The sequence below is a fragment of the Panulirus ornatus genome, chromosome 4, assembly GCF_036320965.1.
Source record: "Panulirus ornatus isolate Po-2019 chromosome 4, ASM3632096v1, whole genome shotgun sequence".
Lineage (NCBI taxonomy): Eukaryota > Metazoa > Arthropoda > Malacostraca > Decapoda > Palinuridae > Panulirus > Panulirus ornatus.
Window position 1 is genome coordinate 39,524,115 of NC_092227.1, and position 16,071 is coordinate 39,540,185.

A 16,071-nucleotide genomic window follows, 5' to 3' on the forward strand; every position below is an offset into this window, starting at 1 on the left:
CCCCTGTTCCCGTCCCTTTTAGTCGCCTTGTACGACACGCAGGGAATACATGGGAAGTATTCTTTCTCCCCTATCCCCAGGGATATTTTCACTTATCATTTTCACTTATTACAAATAATGGAAGGACAAAACATTTGTAAGAGACAAGAGAAAGTGATAAGAACCATTTGCATACAAACTGGAAAAAGTCTATCTCCCTCATGAATGGCAATAGGGAAGGATGTGATACAAAGCTGTTGGTAAATTTACAATGTAATCTGTACACATCTCAAGTCATTTCAAACACTTATGTTATATACCTGAGGCCTGTATATTTGCCAAAGAGATGTAAAGTAAAGTAAGATAGAGAGAGATCAATGTATCAAGTATAAATTGCATTGTGTTATGTGAGGGCCATGTTTATTTTCATCATCAATATATTTCTATAAATCTTTATCAGTGTTTGGTATTTGACCAAAGTAACAAGAATCAAAAGTAGATATATAATTATGGCCATCAGCTGTCAAGAGATGTTAGCCAGATAGTATGGGTATCAGTGTCTAGCCCATATCTCTGTTAACAGAAGTCATTACTTCAGAGTCATCTGTCTTAATGGGCATATGGGCTGATAATACACCCCTCAATTTCTGGGATTTTGAACTGTGAAACCTGCTGTCCAGGATTTGAATATGTGAAAACTTACAGCCCAGGGAGCTGAAATTCTGAAACCATGTAATTCAAGCTGAAACCTAAGTGTTGTGGGTTAGTACTCTACTGTGCTCTCTTGAAATATACTTGTAAATACAATGTTCAAACATGGCAGATAACATTAAGAAGTTTACTGAAACCCAGAATATACATTTTCTGTACCAGTGTAATCAAGATGAACGGAACCAGGTCACAAGTGACATGCAGAGAGACTTAATTGATCAGCTGGTGTTCTTATCAATATTGAAGGAACCTCAAGATAGTGAGGGACAGATAAGTAAAATAAAATGGTCATAGAGAGATTAAAGTTAGAAATTGAACTTAAGAGAAACCAGAGGCAGAAAAAGAGAGAATACAGGCTGTTAAAGAAGTAAGACTTAAACAATTAGGAATAGAGGAGAGGAAAAGTGCAAGAAGAATTGGAGATAAAGAAGATAGTGTAAGTCAGTTACCTGAGTTTATAGAAGCTGAGGACTTCTTTATTCAACTTTGAAAATTTTGCAACTATTAAAGAATAGGATGAAATTGACTGGGCTATGTTGGTGCAGAGTAAATTTAAGAGTAAGGCTAGAGAGGCATATGCATATCTTAGTTTAATGGAATCAGTAGATTATAAGGCCGTTAAGGAAGCAGTATCAAAAACTGTGGAAATGGACACAGAGGCATACAAGAGGAGGTTTAGGGATGTCAAAAAAATTAGTGGACGAACTCATCTGGAGATGGCTAGAGAATGTGGAATGACATTTGATAGGTGGTGAAAATTTGAAAAAGTAGAGACAATGGAAGAGCAGAGATAACTAATCCTGTTGGAACAGTTCAAAAGTGGGTTACAACCTGAAATATATTATGAAATATGCAAGAGTGGAGTGAAAAATGTGACAGAAGCAGCCAGGATGGCCAACCAGTTAGAATTAGATAGCAAATATTGTCAGAAAGAAATAACAAGGAAACAAAATATGATAAGACACAGTAATGGGCAGAATTATGACAAACCTTATAAATATCCACACTATTCAAATGTTCAACAGCCTAGCCAACATCATTTTGGGGAAAGTTCACATAACTATGGGCCACAAAACAGTACAGGATGCAGATTCCAAAGACATGCACAATACTGGTATTGAAGATCTCAGTTTACTCATAACCCTTATGTTAGTAGACAGGAGTGACCATCAAAGAAATGTCTGGGATGTGGAGAATTTGGTCACGGTAAATATCAGCGTCAAAAATCACCAAAGACTATTGGATTAAATGTTGCTTGGGAAAAGAAGAATGATATTAGTGAGGTAAGAAGTAATGAGTATAATGTGAATAAATGAAAATGTGTAATTTATGAGCCATATATTACTGAAGGAAAGGTTGGAATTAAAGGTAATCTTGAGAAGAAAATCTTTATATTGAGAGATACTGGAGCAAGTCAGTTTAATTCTGAATTAGAGTGGACAAAGGAGTCTTACTCTGGGGAAAAAATAAATGTAAAAGGGTTACGGTTAGGTAAGCCTATCCCATTACATTACATAAATCTTGAGAGTGGATTTGTGAGTGGCCATGTAAAGGTTGGGATATGTGAGGGATTTCCTATGCCTGGAGTACACATGCTATTGGGGAATAATTTGACTGACAAATTAGTTCCAGAGGCTATTATGAGCATAATCCATTAGATGTAGAGACTATTGTAAAGGTGAACTGGATGACAGATAAAACTGTAGAGAATCAGACTGATAGTAAAGTACAGTGTTTATCCAGCTTGTGCTGTGACCAACTCGATGTTAAAAAGAGAAGAAGTTGAATATGATTTAGGTAAAGTATCTAATGAAGAGTCTGTAACTATAAATAATTCAGAAGAAATTGGAAATGAGAAGAGCATGGTGGAATCAAAAATTCATGTATTTCCAAATTTTGTTGTGAACAAGGAAGAGTTGACAAAGTTACAGAATTACAGAAGGGTGATGAGAGTTTGAAAGAACATTGGAGTGAAGCTGCTAGAAATGGGAAAGAGAGTGATGTACCAGTTGGATTTTATGTACAAAATGGTGTGTTAATGAAAAAATGGAGGCCTGCTCATGTTCCAGCATCTGATCACTGGGAGGTCAGAAAGCAGATTGTTGTTCCAAAGAATTATAAGGTACATGTTATTGTTCATAGCTCTTGTTTGTCTGGACATTTGGGAGTTACGAAGACAAATGATAGATTAATAACTAATCTTTATTAGCTAAATATGAAGAGAGATGTATCCCAGTATTGTAAGACTTTTGAAGTACATCAGAGAAGTAAACCCAACCAGACTATACAGTCAGCAGCACTGCAGCCTATTCCTGCTTTTTGTAAACCTTTTAGCAAAATTGCAATTGATTGTTTAGGTCCTCTAACTAAAACACTCAAAGAAAATCAGTATTCATTGACAATAATGTGTGCATCTACCAGATTTCCAGAAGCAGTACCATTACGTAGCATACATTCTAAAAATATTGTAAGAGTTTGTGAAATATTTCTCCTGGGTGGGTATGCCTGAAATTAAAGTCAGACCAAGGAAGTAATTTCACTTCAGGAATGTTCCAAAAAATATTAAAGGGATTACATATAACATATAAGATGTCAAGTGCTTATCACCCACAAAGCTAAAGAGTTGTGGAGAGATTCCATCAGACTCTGAAAAATACTTTGAAAATGTATTGTGAGGAATTGTCAGTAGACTGGAATGAAGGTCTGCCTTTAGCAATGTTTGCCATTAGAGATTCAGTACACGAGTCTACAGGTTTTAGTCCATTTGAGTTAGTGTATGGCCATGAAATAAGAGGTCCAATGAGTATGTTGAAAGAGAAATGGTTAGGAAAGAGTAATTCTCATGGATCATTGAAGTATGTATGAGATTTTAAAAGCAGACTGTGTAGGGCTCGAGAGATTGCTGCAGAAAATTTGAAAGGGTGTCAAGAAGATTCGAAGGTATGGTATTTATTTATTATTTTATTTTGCTTCATCACTGTCTCCCGCGTTAGTGAGGTAGTGCAAGGAAACAGACGAAAGAATGGCCCAACCCACCCACATACACATGTATATACATACACGTCCACACACGCAAATATACATACCTAAATATCTCAATGTATACATATATATACACACAGACATATACATATATACACATGTACATAATTCATACTGTCTGCCTTTATTCATTCCCATCGCCACCCTGCCACACATGAAATAACAACCCCCTCCCCCCTCATGTCTGTGAGATAGCGCTAGGAAAAGACAACAAAGGCCACATTTGTTCACACTCAGTCTCTAGCTGTCATGTAATAATGCACAGAAACCACAGCTCCCTTTCCACATCCAGGCCCCACAGAACATTCTATGGTTTACCCCAGACGCTTCACATGCCCTGGTTCAGTCCATTGACAGCACGTCGACCCCGGTATACCACATCGTTCCAATTCACTCAATTCCTTGCACACCTTTCACCCTCCTGCATGTTCAGGCCCCGATCACTCAAAATCTTTTTCACTCCATCTTTCCACCTCCAATTTGGTCTCCCACTTCTCCTCATTCCCTCCACCTCTGACACATATATCCTCTTGGTATGGTATGGTATAACAAAAAAATCTAGAAGCAGAGGGTTCAAACCAGGATATCGAGAGTTGGTATTATTGCCTCAGACAGGAAATCCTCTGAGCAAGGTTTTATGGTCCCTGGGTAATTGGAAAAAGAGTGGATGATATGAACTACATTGTAAATACTCCACAAAGATGCAAGCCAAGCCAATTGTGTCACATAAACATGATAAAGCCTCATCTTAACAGAAATTCTGCAAAGGATGATGAGGTTACAAATGTGCGTTGTGCATGTGTTATGTCTGATGATGCAGAGGATGTGGATGGAAGTGAGAATGTAAAGTTGGAGAGATGTGAAGACAAATTGTTAAAAAATTTGGATGTGTTAGATAGTGTAAAAAAGAAGCTTGATCATTTAGAAATTGAGAGATGAGATGAGATCATACAAATAATGAATGACTTTAGGTGTTTGTTTTCTGAAGTTCCTAAGAGAACTGATATATTACAGCATGAGGTCAAAATTGACGATGCAACACCTATAAAGCAGCACCCATATAGAGTGAATCCTAAAATGAGAGAGATAATGAGAAAAGAAGTACAGTCTATGCTTGACAATGATCTGACTGAAAAAAGTAATAGTCCTTGGAGTTCACTTGTGTGTTAATAATTAAAACTGATGGTGTTTCATATAGATTTTGTACAGATTTTAGAAAGGTAAATAAAATCACTAAAGCTGACTCGTATCCGATTCCAAGAGTGGATGTTTGTATTGATCTGACAGGAGAAACTAAATCTGTAACTAAGTTAGACTTACTAAAAGGGTATTGGGAAGTACCTTTGACTGAAAGAGCAAAAGAAATTTCTACATCTGTAACTATGGATGGTTTGTATCAGTATAAAGTGTTGTCCTTTGGTATGAAAAACAGTGGTAGTACTTTCCAAAGATTAGTACATCAAGTTTTGTGTGATGTTAAAGACTGTTCTGTATATATAGATGATATAGTATTGCATTAAAAAACTTGGGAAGAACATTAGGATTTAGTGAGGGAAGTGTTTAATAGGTTGGACAAAGCAAATATAACAGTAAACCTTGTAAAGAGTGAATCTACTAGAGCAACTGTAGAATATCTAGGTTATGTTGTTGGTCAGTGATGTGTCAAACCAATCACTGCTAAGGTGGAAAGTATTGTAAAATTTCCAGCACCTACAAATAAGAAGGAATTACTGAGATTTCTGGGTATGGCTGGATATCATCATAGGATTTGTAAGAATTTTTCAATCAGTGCTTTACCATTAACCAACTTATTGTCAAAGAAAGTCAAATTTGTATTAAGCGATCAATTAGATGAGGCATTTAAGAAATTGAAACATAACTGTATGTACACCAATACTTTATACTCCAAATTATGACAGACCACTTAAACTGTATATAGATGCAAGTGATTCTGGGTTGGTGGAGTCTTAATGCAGGAGAGAGATGATATTGATTTTCCAATTTGATATTTTTCAAAAAAGTTTCTGTCCTTTCAGAAAAACTACAGTACTATTGAAAAGGAAACATTAACCTTGATTTTAAATTTGAATCATTTTGATGCTTATTTGAGAGGAGTGGGTAGGCCGATCCAAGTGTTCATGGATCACAATCCCCTTGTATTTTTGCATAAGATAAAAAATGTAGACCAACATCTAACAAGATGGAGTCTTTTGTTACAAGATTATAATTTGATTATTAAGCATATAAGAAGAAAGGATAATGTTATAACTGATGTACTGTCTTTTATACCAGTTAATCATGAGTCAACTAGTGGCTGACTCATGTCTCGTTTGGGAGAGGGATGTTACAGTTATATCCCTTCTTTACCAATAAGTTTTAGTTAACCATTATATCTTATTCAATTTTCCTTAAGGAATGATTTGTTCAGTTTTCTAAGTTACATTATCTAGTATACATTATACTGTTTTGAGGGGTCTTATTATTGTATGTTATAATAAGGGATTTTGTTTATTAGAGCGGGGTGCTGGAAATCCTCCCCTCTCATTTTTAATTTTCCAAAAGAAGGAACAGAGAAGGGGGCCCAAGTGAGGATTTCCCTCAAAGGCTCTGTCCTCTGTTCTGTACGCTACCTTTCGAACGCGGGAAATAGCAAATAGTATGAAAAAAAAAATAAATAATAAGGGATTTTGTTTATTAGAGTGGGGATAGGGAAAAAAGTACACTTCCCACATATTCCCTGCATGTTGTAAAATGACACTAAAAGGGGAGGGAGTGGGGGCTGGTTATCCTCCTCTCCAATTTTTTTTCTAATTTTCCAAAAGAAGGAACAGAGAAGGGGGCCAAGTGAAGATATTTTCTCCAAGGCTCAGTCCTCTGTTATCAATGCTACCTCGCTAATCTGGGAAATGGCAAATATGTATGAAAAAAAATTCACATTACAAATTATGGAAGGAAAAAAACATGCGTAAAAGACAAGAGAAAGTAATAGGAAGCATTTGTATACAAACTGGGAAAAAGTCTATCTCTATCACAAATGGCCATAGGGAAGGATGCGATACAAAGCTGTTTTTAAATTTATAATGTTATCTGTACACATCTGTCGTTTCAAACACTTATGTTATATAAAAGAGGCCAGTATATTTGCCAAAGAGATGCAATGTAAAGTAAGATTGAGAGAGATTGAGAGGGATCAATGTATCAAGTATAAATTTTATCATTTATGTTACGAGAAAGCCATGTTTATTTCTGCTATCATAAATATATTTTCATAAATTTCATCTGCGTTTGGTATATGACTAATGTAACAGAAATCAAAAGTAAGTATATAATTATGGCTGTCAGCTGTCAGATGTTAGCCAGATGGTAAGGGAATCTGTGTCTTGCCCATATCTCTCTGTAAACAGAAGTCATTACTTCAGAATTATCTGTTTTAATGGGCCTATGGGCTGATTATACACCCTTTAATGTAAGGGGTGGAGGCAGTGCATACAACTAACAACATGTGAAGTGTACAGACTTAAAACAATTATTTGAAAATGTTTCTTGATCAGAACTTGTTCTGAAAGAACACATAAGAGCTTACCTTGCACTGCTCAAGGCAAGCATTAACGTCCATATGGAAGCGTGGCCAGAGATACAATTTTTTGACAAACAGGTTCCGCATAACTCGTTCCACATGACAAAATCCAGCCGTGAATGACAATGGGTTATTTGTTAGGGCTTTGACAAATCCAGCCTGAGAATCACATTAAGAACTGATTAATTTCAATTCAATCTATAAATGTAAAAACATTGCATTAGGCTAGAAAATCTTGAGCAATATAAATACATTTAAAGAATAAAGAATACTCACCTCCACTCAACCATGGTATTCATGCTGTACATAAAGTAGGAAAATACCTAGATAATCAATTCTATCAATATAGTCTCACTTCTATTGAATTTCTGTGGTGCCATTTGTCTAGTAGACACGCAAAGTAATCAACAACATATGCTATTGTGCGCATTAATTATGAATATCAATGTACATGCAGTTTATCATCATGCTACACCATTTTTCTCTAAATCAAATTGGATTAATTTGAAGTGGGTATTTTCATTCATTTCACACTCTCATTACACCAAACAAGAGGTGAAAATAAAAAATGATAACATCACAGGTAAGGCCTGAAGATTACACAAATTAGAATCAATCAAAGACATATATGTCTGTCTGTCTATCCCCATGGTAAGAGAGAAAAGACTCTACCTCTGTATTCACTGCGTATCAAAAAATGCAACTAAAGGGGGTGAAAGTTGGGGTGCCAGAAACCCTCTCCTTCTTGTATTTCAATTTCTAAAGAGGAAACAGAGGCCAAGGGGCGTGATGCTTCTCCTCCTTGAAGACTCAGAATGGGTTGTCTGAACGTATGTGGATGTAACCAAGATGAGGGGATAGGTGAGATAGGTAGTATGTTTGAGGAAAGAAACCTGGATGTTCAGGCTCTGAGGGACACAAAGTTCAAGGGTAAAGGGGAAGAATGCTTTGGAAATGTCTTATGGACAAAGCTGGGAGTAAAGGCAGATGTTGGTGACATGGCATAAGTTAAGGAAGGAGTAGCACTACTCCTCAAGCAAAAGTTGTGGGAGTGTGTGATAGAGTGCAAAGAAGTAAATTCTAGAGTGATGTAGGTAAAACTAAAAGTAGATGGCAAGAGATGGGTGATTATTCCTGCTTATGCACCTGGCTATGATAAGAAGAAAGATCATGAGAGGAAAGTGTTTTGGGAGCAGCTAAGCAAGTGTGTCACCAGTTTTGATACACAAGACAGGGTAAAAGTGAAGGGTGATTTAAATGCAATGCTAAGTAATGTGGTAGGTGAGGGTATGGGGTATTCAGTGTTATGAATGGAAATGGTGAAGAGCATGCGGAGATAAGTGCTGAAAAAAGACTGGTGACTGGAAATACAAGGTTTAAAAAGAGGGATATACATAAGGATACATATGTGAGGAGAAGAGATGGCCAATAGGCATTATCAGATTATGTACCAACTGATAGACATGTACAAGAGACTTTTGGATGTAAATGTGCTGAGAGAGGCAGCTGGAGAGATGTCTTATCACCATCTTGTGGAAGTGAGAGTGGAGATCTGTAGAGGTTTTAAAAAAAGATGAAACAGTGTAAGGAAGAAGAGAGTGGTGAGAGTAAGTGAGCTCCAGAAGGAGATTTGTGTGAAGAAATCCCAGCAGAGATTGAGTGAAGAATGGCAAAACATGACAGTACATGAAGTGTGGGGAGTGGATGAGGAACAGGATGTATTTAGGGAAGCAGTGTTGGCCTGTGCAAGAGATGCATGTGGAAAAGCAGAAGGTAGGCAGATTAGAACAGGTGCTGAGCAGTGGAATGAAGAAGTTGCTAGTGAAATAGAAAAGAAAGGAGTTTGGGCAGTATTTAGGAGGAGGGGTGCAAACGATTGGGACATATATAAGAGAAAGTGGCAGTAGGTCAAGAGAAAGGTGCAAAGTTTGAAAATGAGGGCAAATGAAAGTATCATTAAACTTTAGGGAAAATAAAAAGATGCTTTAGAAGGAGGCAAATAATGTATGAAAGACAAGAGAACAAATAGGAACATTGGTGAGGGGGGGAAGGATAAATGATAACAGGTGGTGATGAAGTGAGTACTTTGAGGGATAGTTAAATGTGTCTGATGACAGAGTGGCAGATTTAGGGTGTTTTGAATGGGGTGGTACACGAAGTAAGAGTCATAGAGATTGATTTGGTGAAGAGAGAAGAGGTATTGAAAGCCGTGCAGAAGATGAAATGCGGCAAGGCAGTGGGAGTAGATGGTAGCACAGTTGAATATATTAACAAAGGAGCTGACTGTGTTGTTAACTGATTAGTAAGGATACTCAATGCATGTATGGATCATGGTGAAGTGCCTGAAGATTGATGGAATGCAAGCACAGTGCAATTCTATAAGGACAATAGGGATAAAGGTAAGTGCTCAAACTATAGAGCTATAAGTTTGTTTAATGTACCTGTAAGTTGTATAGGAGGGTATTGACAGAGAAGGTGAAGGCATGTACAGAGCATCAGACTGGGGAGGAGCAGTGTGGTTTCTGAAGTGGAAATGGATGTGTTGATCGAATGTTTGCCTTAAAGAATGAGTGTGAGAAATGCTTAGAGAAGCAGATGGATATGTATGTGGCATTTACGGATCTGGAGAAGGCATATAATAGGACTGACAAAGATGCTCTGTGGAAGGTCTTAAGAATATATGGTGCGGGATGTAAGCTGCTAGAAGCAGTGAGAAGTGTTCATCAAGATTGTAAGACATGTGTATGAGCAGGAAGAGAGGAGAGTGAATGGTTCCTAGTGAAGGTTGCTTTGCATCTGGGGTGTGTGATCTCACCATGGATGTTAAATTTGTTTATGGATGGGGTGGTGAGGGAAGTACACACAAAAGTCTTGGAGAGAGGGGCAAGCTGCAGTCCGTAGGGATGAGAGGGCCAAGGAAGTTAGTCAGTTGTTGTCTGCTGATGATATAATACTGATGGGTGATTTGAGTGAGAAACTTCAAAAGTTGGTGACAGTTTTGAGGAATGTCTGAAAAAAAGTTGAGATTGAATGAAAGTAAAAGCAAGGTTATTAGATTTAGCAGGGTTGATCGACAATTTAGTTGAGATGTAAGCTTGAATGGAGAAAAATTGGAGAAAACGAAGTGCTTTAAATATCTGGGAGTGGATTTGGTAGCAAATAGGGTGGGGGAGGGGGTGAAGGTTCTAAGAATTATGAAGAATGTGTGGAAAGAGAGAACGTTACCTGGGAGGACAAAAAAAAGTATGTTTGAAGTAACAGTAGTACCAATAACATTATACAATTGCAAGGCACGAGCTATAGACAGAGGTATGTGAAGGAGGGTGGATGTGTTGAAAATGAAATGTTTGAGGACATGTGGTATGACATGGTTCGATCAGGTAAGTACTGAGAGGGTAAGAGAGATATGTAGTAATAAAGAGAGTGTGGTTGAGAGAGCAGAGGAGATGCTGTAATGGTCTGGACATGTGAAGAGAATGCCTGAGGAAAGTTTGATAAGGATATATGTGTCATAAGTGGAGGAAATAAGGAGAATGGAGAGACCAAATTGGAGATGGAAGAATGGAATTAAAAAGACCATGGAAAGGTCTGAGGGGCCTGGTTGTGGATAGGGAGCTATGGTTTCAGTGCAATATACAGGAAAGCTCATGTATGGACGTAAGCAGATGTTACTTTACTTCATCTATATCAATGTGCTACCTCGATGACACAGGAGGTGGCAACTAGGTGTTTGGAAAAAAACAGAATACTATCATTTCCTACTTTTCTTTAATGCATTTGTGCTATTTCTTTTAGGGTGAAGTGGCATCAGGAATAGATGAGGCCAAAAAGTATGAATATATACGTGTATATATGTAAAATATATATATATATATATATATATATATATATATATATATATAATATATATATATATATATATATATATTTTTTTTTTTTTTTTTTTTTTTATACCTCGTCGCTGTCTCCCGCGGTTTGCGAGGTAGCGCAAGGAAACAGACGAAAGAAATGGCCCAACCCCCCCCATACACATGTGCATACACACGTCCACACACGCAAATATACATACCTACACAGCTTTCCATGGTTTACCCCGGACGCTTCACATGCCTTGATTCAATCCACTGACAGCACGTCAACCCCTGTATACCACATCGCTCCAATTCACTCTATTCCTTGCCCTCCTTTCACCCTCCTGCATGTTCAGGCCCCGATCACACAAAATCCTTTTCACTCCATCTTTCCACCTTCACTCCATCTTTCCACCTCCAATTTGGTCTCCCTCTTCTCCTCGTTCCCTCCACCTCCGACACATATATCCTCTTGGTCAATCTTTCCTCACTCATTCTCTCCATGTGCCCAAACCATTTCAAAACACCCTCTTCTGCTCTCTCAACCACGCTCTTTTTATTTCCACACATCTCTCTTACCCTTACGTTACTTACTCGATCAAACCACCTCACACCACACATTGTCCTCAAACATCTCATTTCCAGCACATCCATCCTCCTGCGCACAACTCTATCCATAGCCCACGCCTCGCAACCATACAACATTGTTGGAACCACTATTCCTTCAAACATACCATTTTTGCTTTCCGAGATAATGTTCTCGACTTCCACACATTTTTCAAGGCTCCCAAAATTTTCGCCCCCTCCCCCACCCTATGATCCACTTCCGCTTCCATGGTTCCATCTGCTGCCAGATCCACTCCCAGATATCTAAAACACTTCACTTCCTCCAGTTTTTCTCCATTCAAACTCACCTCCCAATTGACTTGACCCTCAACCCTACTGTACCTAATAACCTTGCTCTTATTCACATTTACTCTTAACTTTCTTCTTCCACACACTTTACCAAACTCCGTCACCAGCTTCTGCAGTTTCTCACATGAATCAGCCACCAGCGCTGTATCGTCAGCGAACAACAACTGACTCACTTCCCAAGCTCTCTCATCCCCAACAGACTTCATACTTGCCCCTCTTTCCAAGACTCTTGCATTTACCTCCCTAACAACCCCATCCATAAACAAATTAAACAACCATGGAGACATCACACACCCCTGCCGCAAACCTACATTCATTGAGAACCAATCACTTTCCTCTCTTCCTACACGTACACATGCCTTACATCCTCGATAAAAACTTTTCACTGCTTCTAACAACTTCCTCCCACACCATATATTCTTAATACCTTCCACAGAGCATCTCTATCAACTCTATCATATGCCTTCTCCAGATCCATAAATGCTACATACAAATCCATTTGCTTTTCTAAGTATTTCTCACATACATTCTTCAAAGCAAACACCTGATCCACACATCCTCTACCACTTCTGAAACCACACTGCTCTTCCCCAATCTGATGCTCTGTACCTGCCTTCACCCTCTCAATCAATACCCTCCCATATAATTTACCAGGAATACTCAACAAACTTATACCTCTGTAATTTGAGCACTCACTCTTATCCCCTTTGCCTTTGTACAATGGCACTATGCACGCATTCCGCCAATCCTCAGGCACCTCACCATGAGTCATACATACATTAAATAACCTTACCAACCAGTCAACAATACAGTCACCCCCTTTTTTAATAAATTCCACTGCAATACCATCCAAACCTGCTGCCTTGCCGGCTTTCATCTTCCGCAAAGCTTTTACTACCTCTTCTCTGTTTACCAAATCATTTTCCCTAACCCTCTCACTTTGCACACCACCTCGACCCAAACACCCTATATCTGCCACTCTGTCATCAGACACATTCAACATATATATATATTTATTATTTATTTTTTATTATACTTTGTCGCTGTCTCCCGCGTTTGCGAGGTAGCGCAAGGAAACAGACAAAAGAAATGGCCCAACCCCCCCCCCATACACATGTATATACATACGTCCACACACGCAAATATACATACCTACACAGCTTTCTATGGTTTACCCCAGACGCTTCACATGCCTTGATTCAATCCACTGACAGCACGTCAACCCCGGTATACCACATCCCTCCAATTCACTCTATTCCTTGCCCTCCTTTCACCCTCCTGCATGTTCAGGCCCCGATCACACAAAATCTTTTTCACTCCATCTTTCCACCTCCAATTTGGTCTCCCTCTTCTCCTCGTTCCCTCCACCTCCGACACATATATCCTCTTGGTCAATCTTTCCTCACTCATTCTCTCCATGTGCCCAAACCACTTCAAAACACCCTCTTCTGCTCTCTCAACCATGCTCTTTTTATTTCCACACATCTCTCTTACCCTTACGTTACTCACTCGATCAAACCACCTCACACCACACATTGTCCTCAAACATCTCATTTCCAGCACATCCATCCTCCTGCGCACAACTCTATCCATAGCCCATGCCTCGCAACCATACAACATTGTTGGAACCACTATTCCTTCAAACATACCCATTTTTGCTTTCCGAGATAATGTTTTCGACTTCCACACATTCTTCAAGGCCCCCAGAATTTTCGCCCCCTCCCCCACGCTATGATCCACTTCCGCTTCCATGTTTCCATCCGCTGCCAGATCCACTCCCAGATATCTAAAACACTTCACTTCCTCCAGTTTTTCTCCATTCAAACTCACCTCCCAATTGACTTGACCCTCAACCCTACTGTACCTAATAACCTTGCTCTTATTCACATTTACTCTTAACTTTCTTCTTCCACACACTTTACCAAACTCAGTCACCAGCTTCTGCAGTTTCTCACATGAATCAGCCACCAGCGCTGTATCATCAGCGAACAACAACTGACTCACTTCCCAAGCTCTCTCATCCCCAACAGACTTCATACTTGCCCCTCTTTCCAAAACTCTTGCATTCACCTCCCTAACAACCCCATCCATAAACAAATTAAACAACCATGGAGACATCACACACCCCTGCCGCAAACCTACATTCACTGAGAACCAATCACTTATATATATATATATATATATATATATATATATATATATATATATATATATATATATATATATATATATATATTTGGACGATTTTTGCAGGGAAAAAATGCAATTGAGTGGGAGATGTATAAAAGAAAGAGACAGGAGGTCAAGAGAAAGGTGCAAGAGGTGAAAAAAAGGGCAAATGAGAGTTGGGGTGAGACAGTATCATTAAATTTTAGGGAGAATAAAAAGATGTTCTGGAAGGAGGTAAATAAAGTGCGTAAGACAAGGGAGCAAATGGGAACTTCACTGAAGGGCGCTAATGGGGAGGTGATAACAAGTAGTGGTGATGTGAGAAGGAGATGGAGTGAGTATTTTGAAGGTTTGTTGAATGTGTTTGATGATAGAGTGGCAGATATAGGGTGTTTTGGTCGAGGTGGTGTGCAAAGTGAGAGGATTAGGGAAAATGATTTGGTAAACAGAGAAGAGGTAGTAAAAGCTTTGCGGAAGGTGAAAGCCGGCAAGGCAGCAGGTTTGGATGGTATTGCAGTGGAATTTATTAAAAAAGGGAGTGACTGTATTGTTGACTGGTTGGTAAGGTTATTTAATGTATGTATGACTCATGGTGAGGTGCCTGAGGATTGGCGGAATGCGTGCATAGTGCCATTGTACAAAGGCAAAGGGGATAAGAGTGAGTGCTCAAAATAGAAGTGGGAGATCAAAAATTTGATCTCCCACTTCTCTTTCCTTCCACCTCTGACATATATCCTCTTTGTCAATCTTTTCTCACTAATTCTCTCCAAGTGAACAAACCATTTCAATACACCCTCACCTACACTCTTTTTAGTACCACACATCTCTCCTACCCTTTGATTACTTACTCGATCAAACCACCTCCCACCACATATTGTCCTCAAATGTTTCATTTCCAACACATCCACCCTCCTCTGCAAAGCACTATCAATAGCCCATGCCTCAAAACCATTTAACATTGCTGGAACCACTATTCCTTCAAACACACCCATTTTTGTTCTCTGAGACAACATTCTCACCTTCCAAACATTCTTCAATGCTCCCAGAACCTTCACCCCTCCACCACCCTATGACTCACTTCCACTTCCAAGATTCCATCCGCTACTAAATCCACTCCCAAATACCTAAAACACTTCACTTCCTACAGTTTTTCTCCATTCAGTCTCACATCCTAGTTAACTTGTCCCTCAAACCTACTGATCCTAATAACCATGCCCTTATTCACATTTACTTTCAGCTTTTTTCTTTCACAAACTTTACCAAACTCAGTCACCAGTTTCTGCAGTTTCTCACTCAAATCAGTCACCAGCACTGTATCATCACGGAACAACTGACTCACTTCCCAAGCCCTCTCATCCACAACAGACTGCAAACTTGCTGCTCTCTCCAAAACTCTTGCATTCACCTCCTTAACAACCCCATCCATAAACTAATTAAACAACCATGGAGACATCATACACCTCTGCCGCAAACCGACGTTCACTGGGAACCAATCACTTTCCTCTCTTCCTACCCGTACACATGCCTTATATCCTTGATAAAAACTTTTCACTGATTCTAGCAACTTACCTCCCACACAATATACTCTTAAGACCTTCCACAAAGCATCTCTATCAACTCTTATCATATGCTTTCTCTTCTAGCTACTTACTTCCCACAAAATATACTCTTAAGACCTTCCACAAATCATCTCTACCAACTCTATCATATGCTTTTTCCAGATCCATAAATGGTACATACAAATCCATCTGTTTCTCTAGGTATTTCTCACATACATTCTTCAAAGCAAACACCTGATCCACACATCCTCTACCACTTCTGAAACCA

At 38.9% G+C, this 16,071-nt stretch overlaps 1 protein-coding gene across 1 annotated transcript in view; it reads right to left on the bottom strand.

The window, feature by feature from the left end:
• Positions 1-16,071, bottom strand: part of mei-9 (DNA repair endonuclease XPF mei-9) — a 739,294-nt gene that overhangs the window by 487,199 nt on the left and 236,024 nt on the right. The window contains exon 7 of the mRNA XM_071694005.1: positions 7,316-7,468. Within this exon, the coding sequence (XP_071550106.1) occupies positions 7,316-7,468 (153 nt within the window). The remainder of the gene's footprint in view (positions 1-7,315; positions 7,469-16,071) is intronic.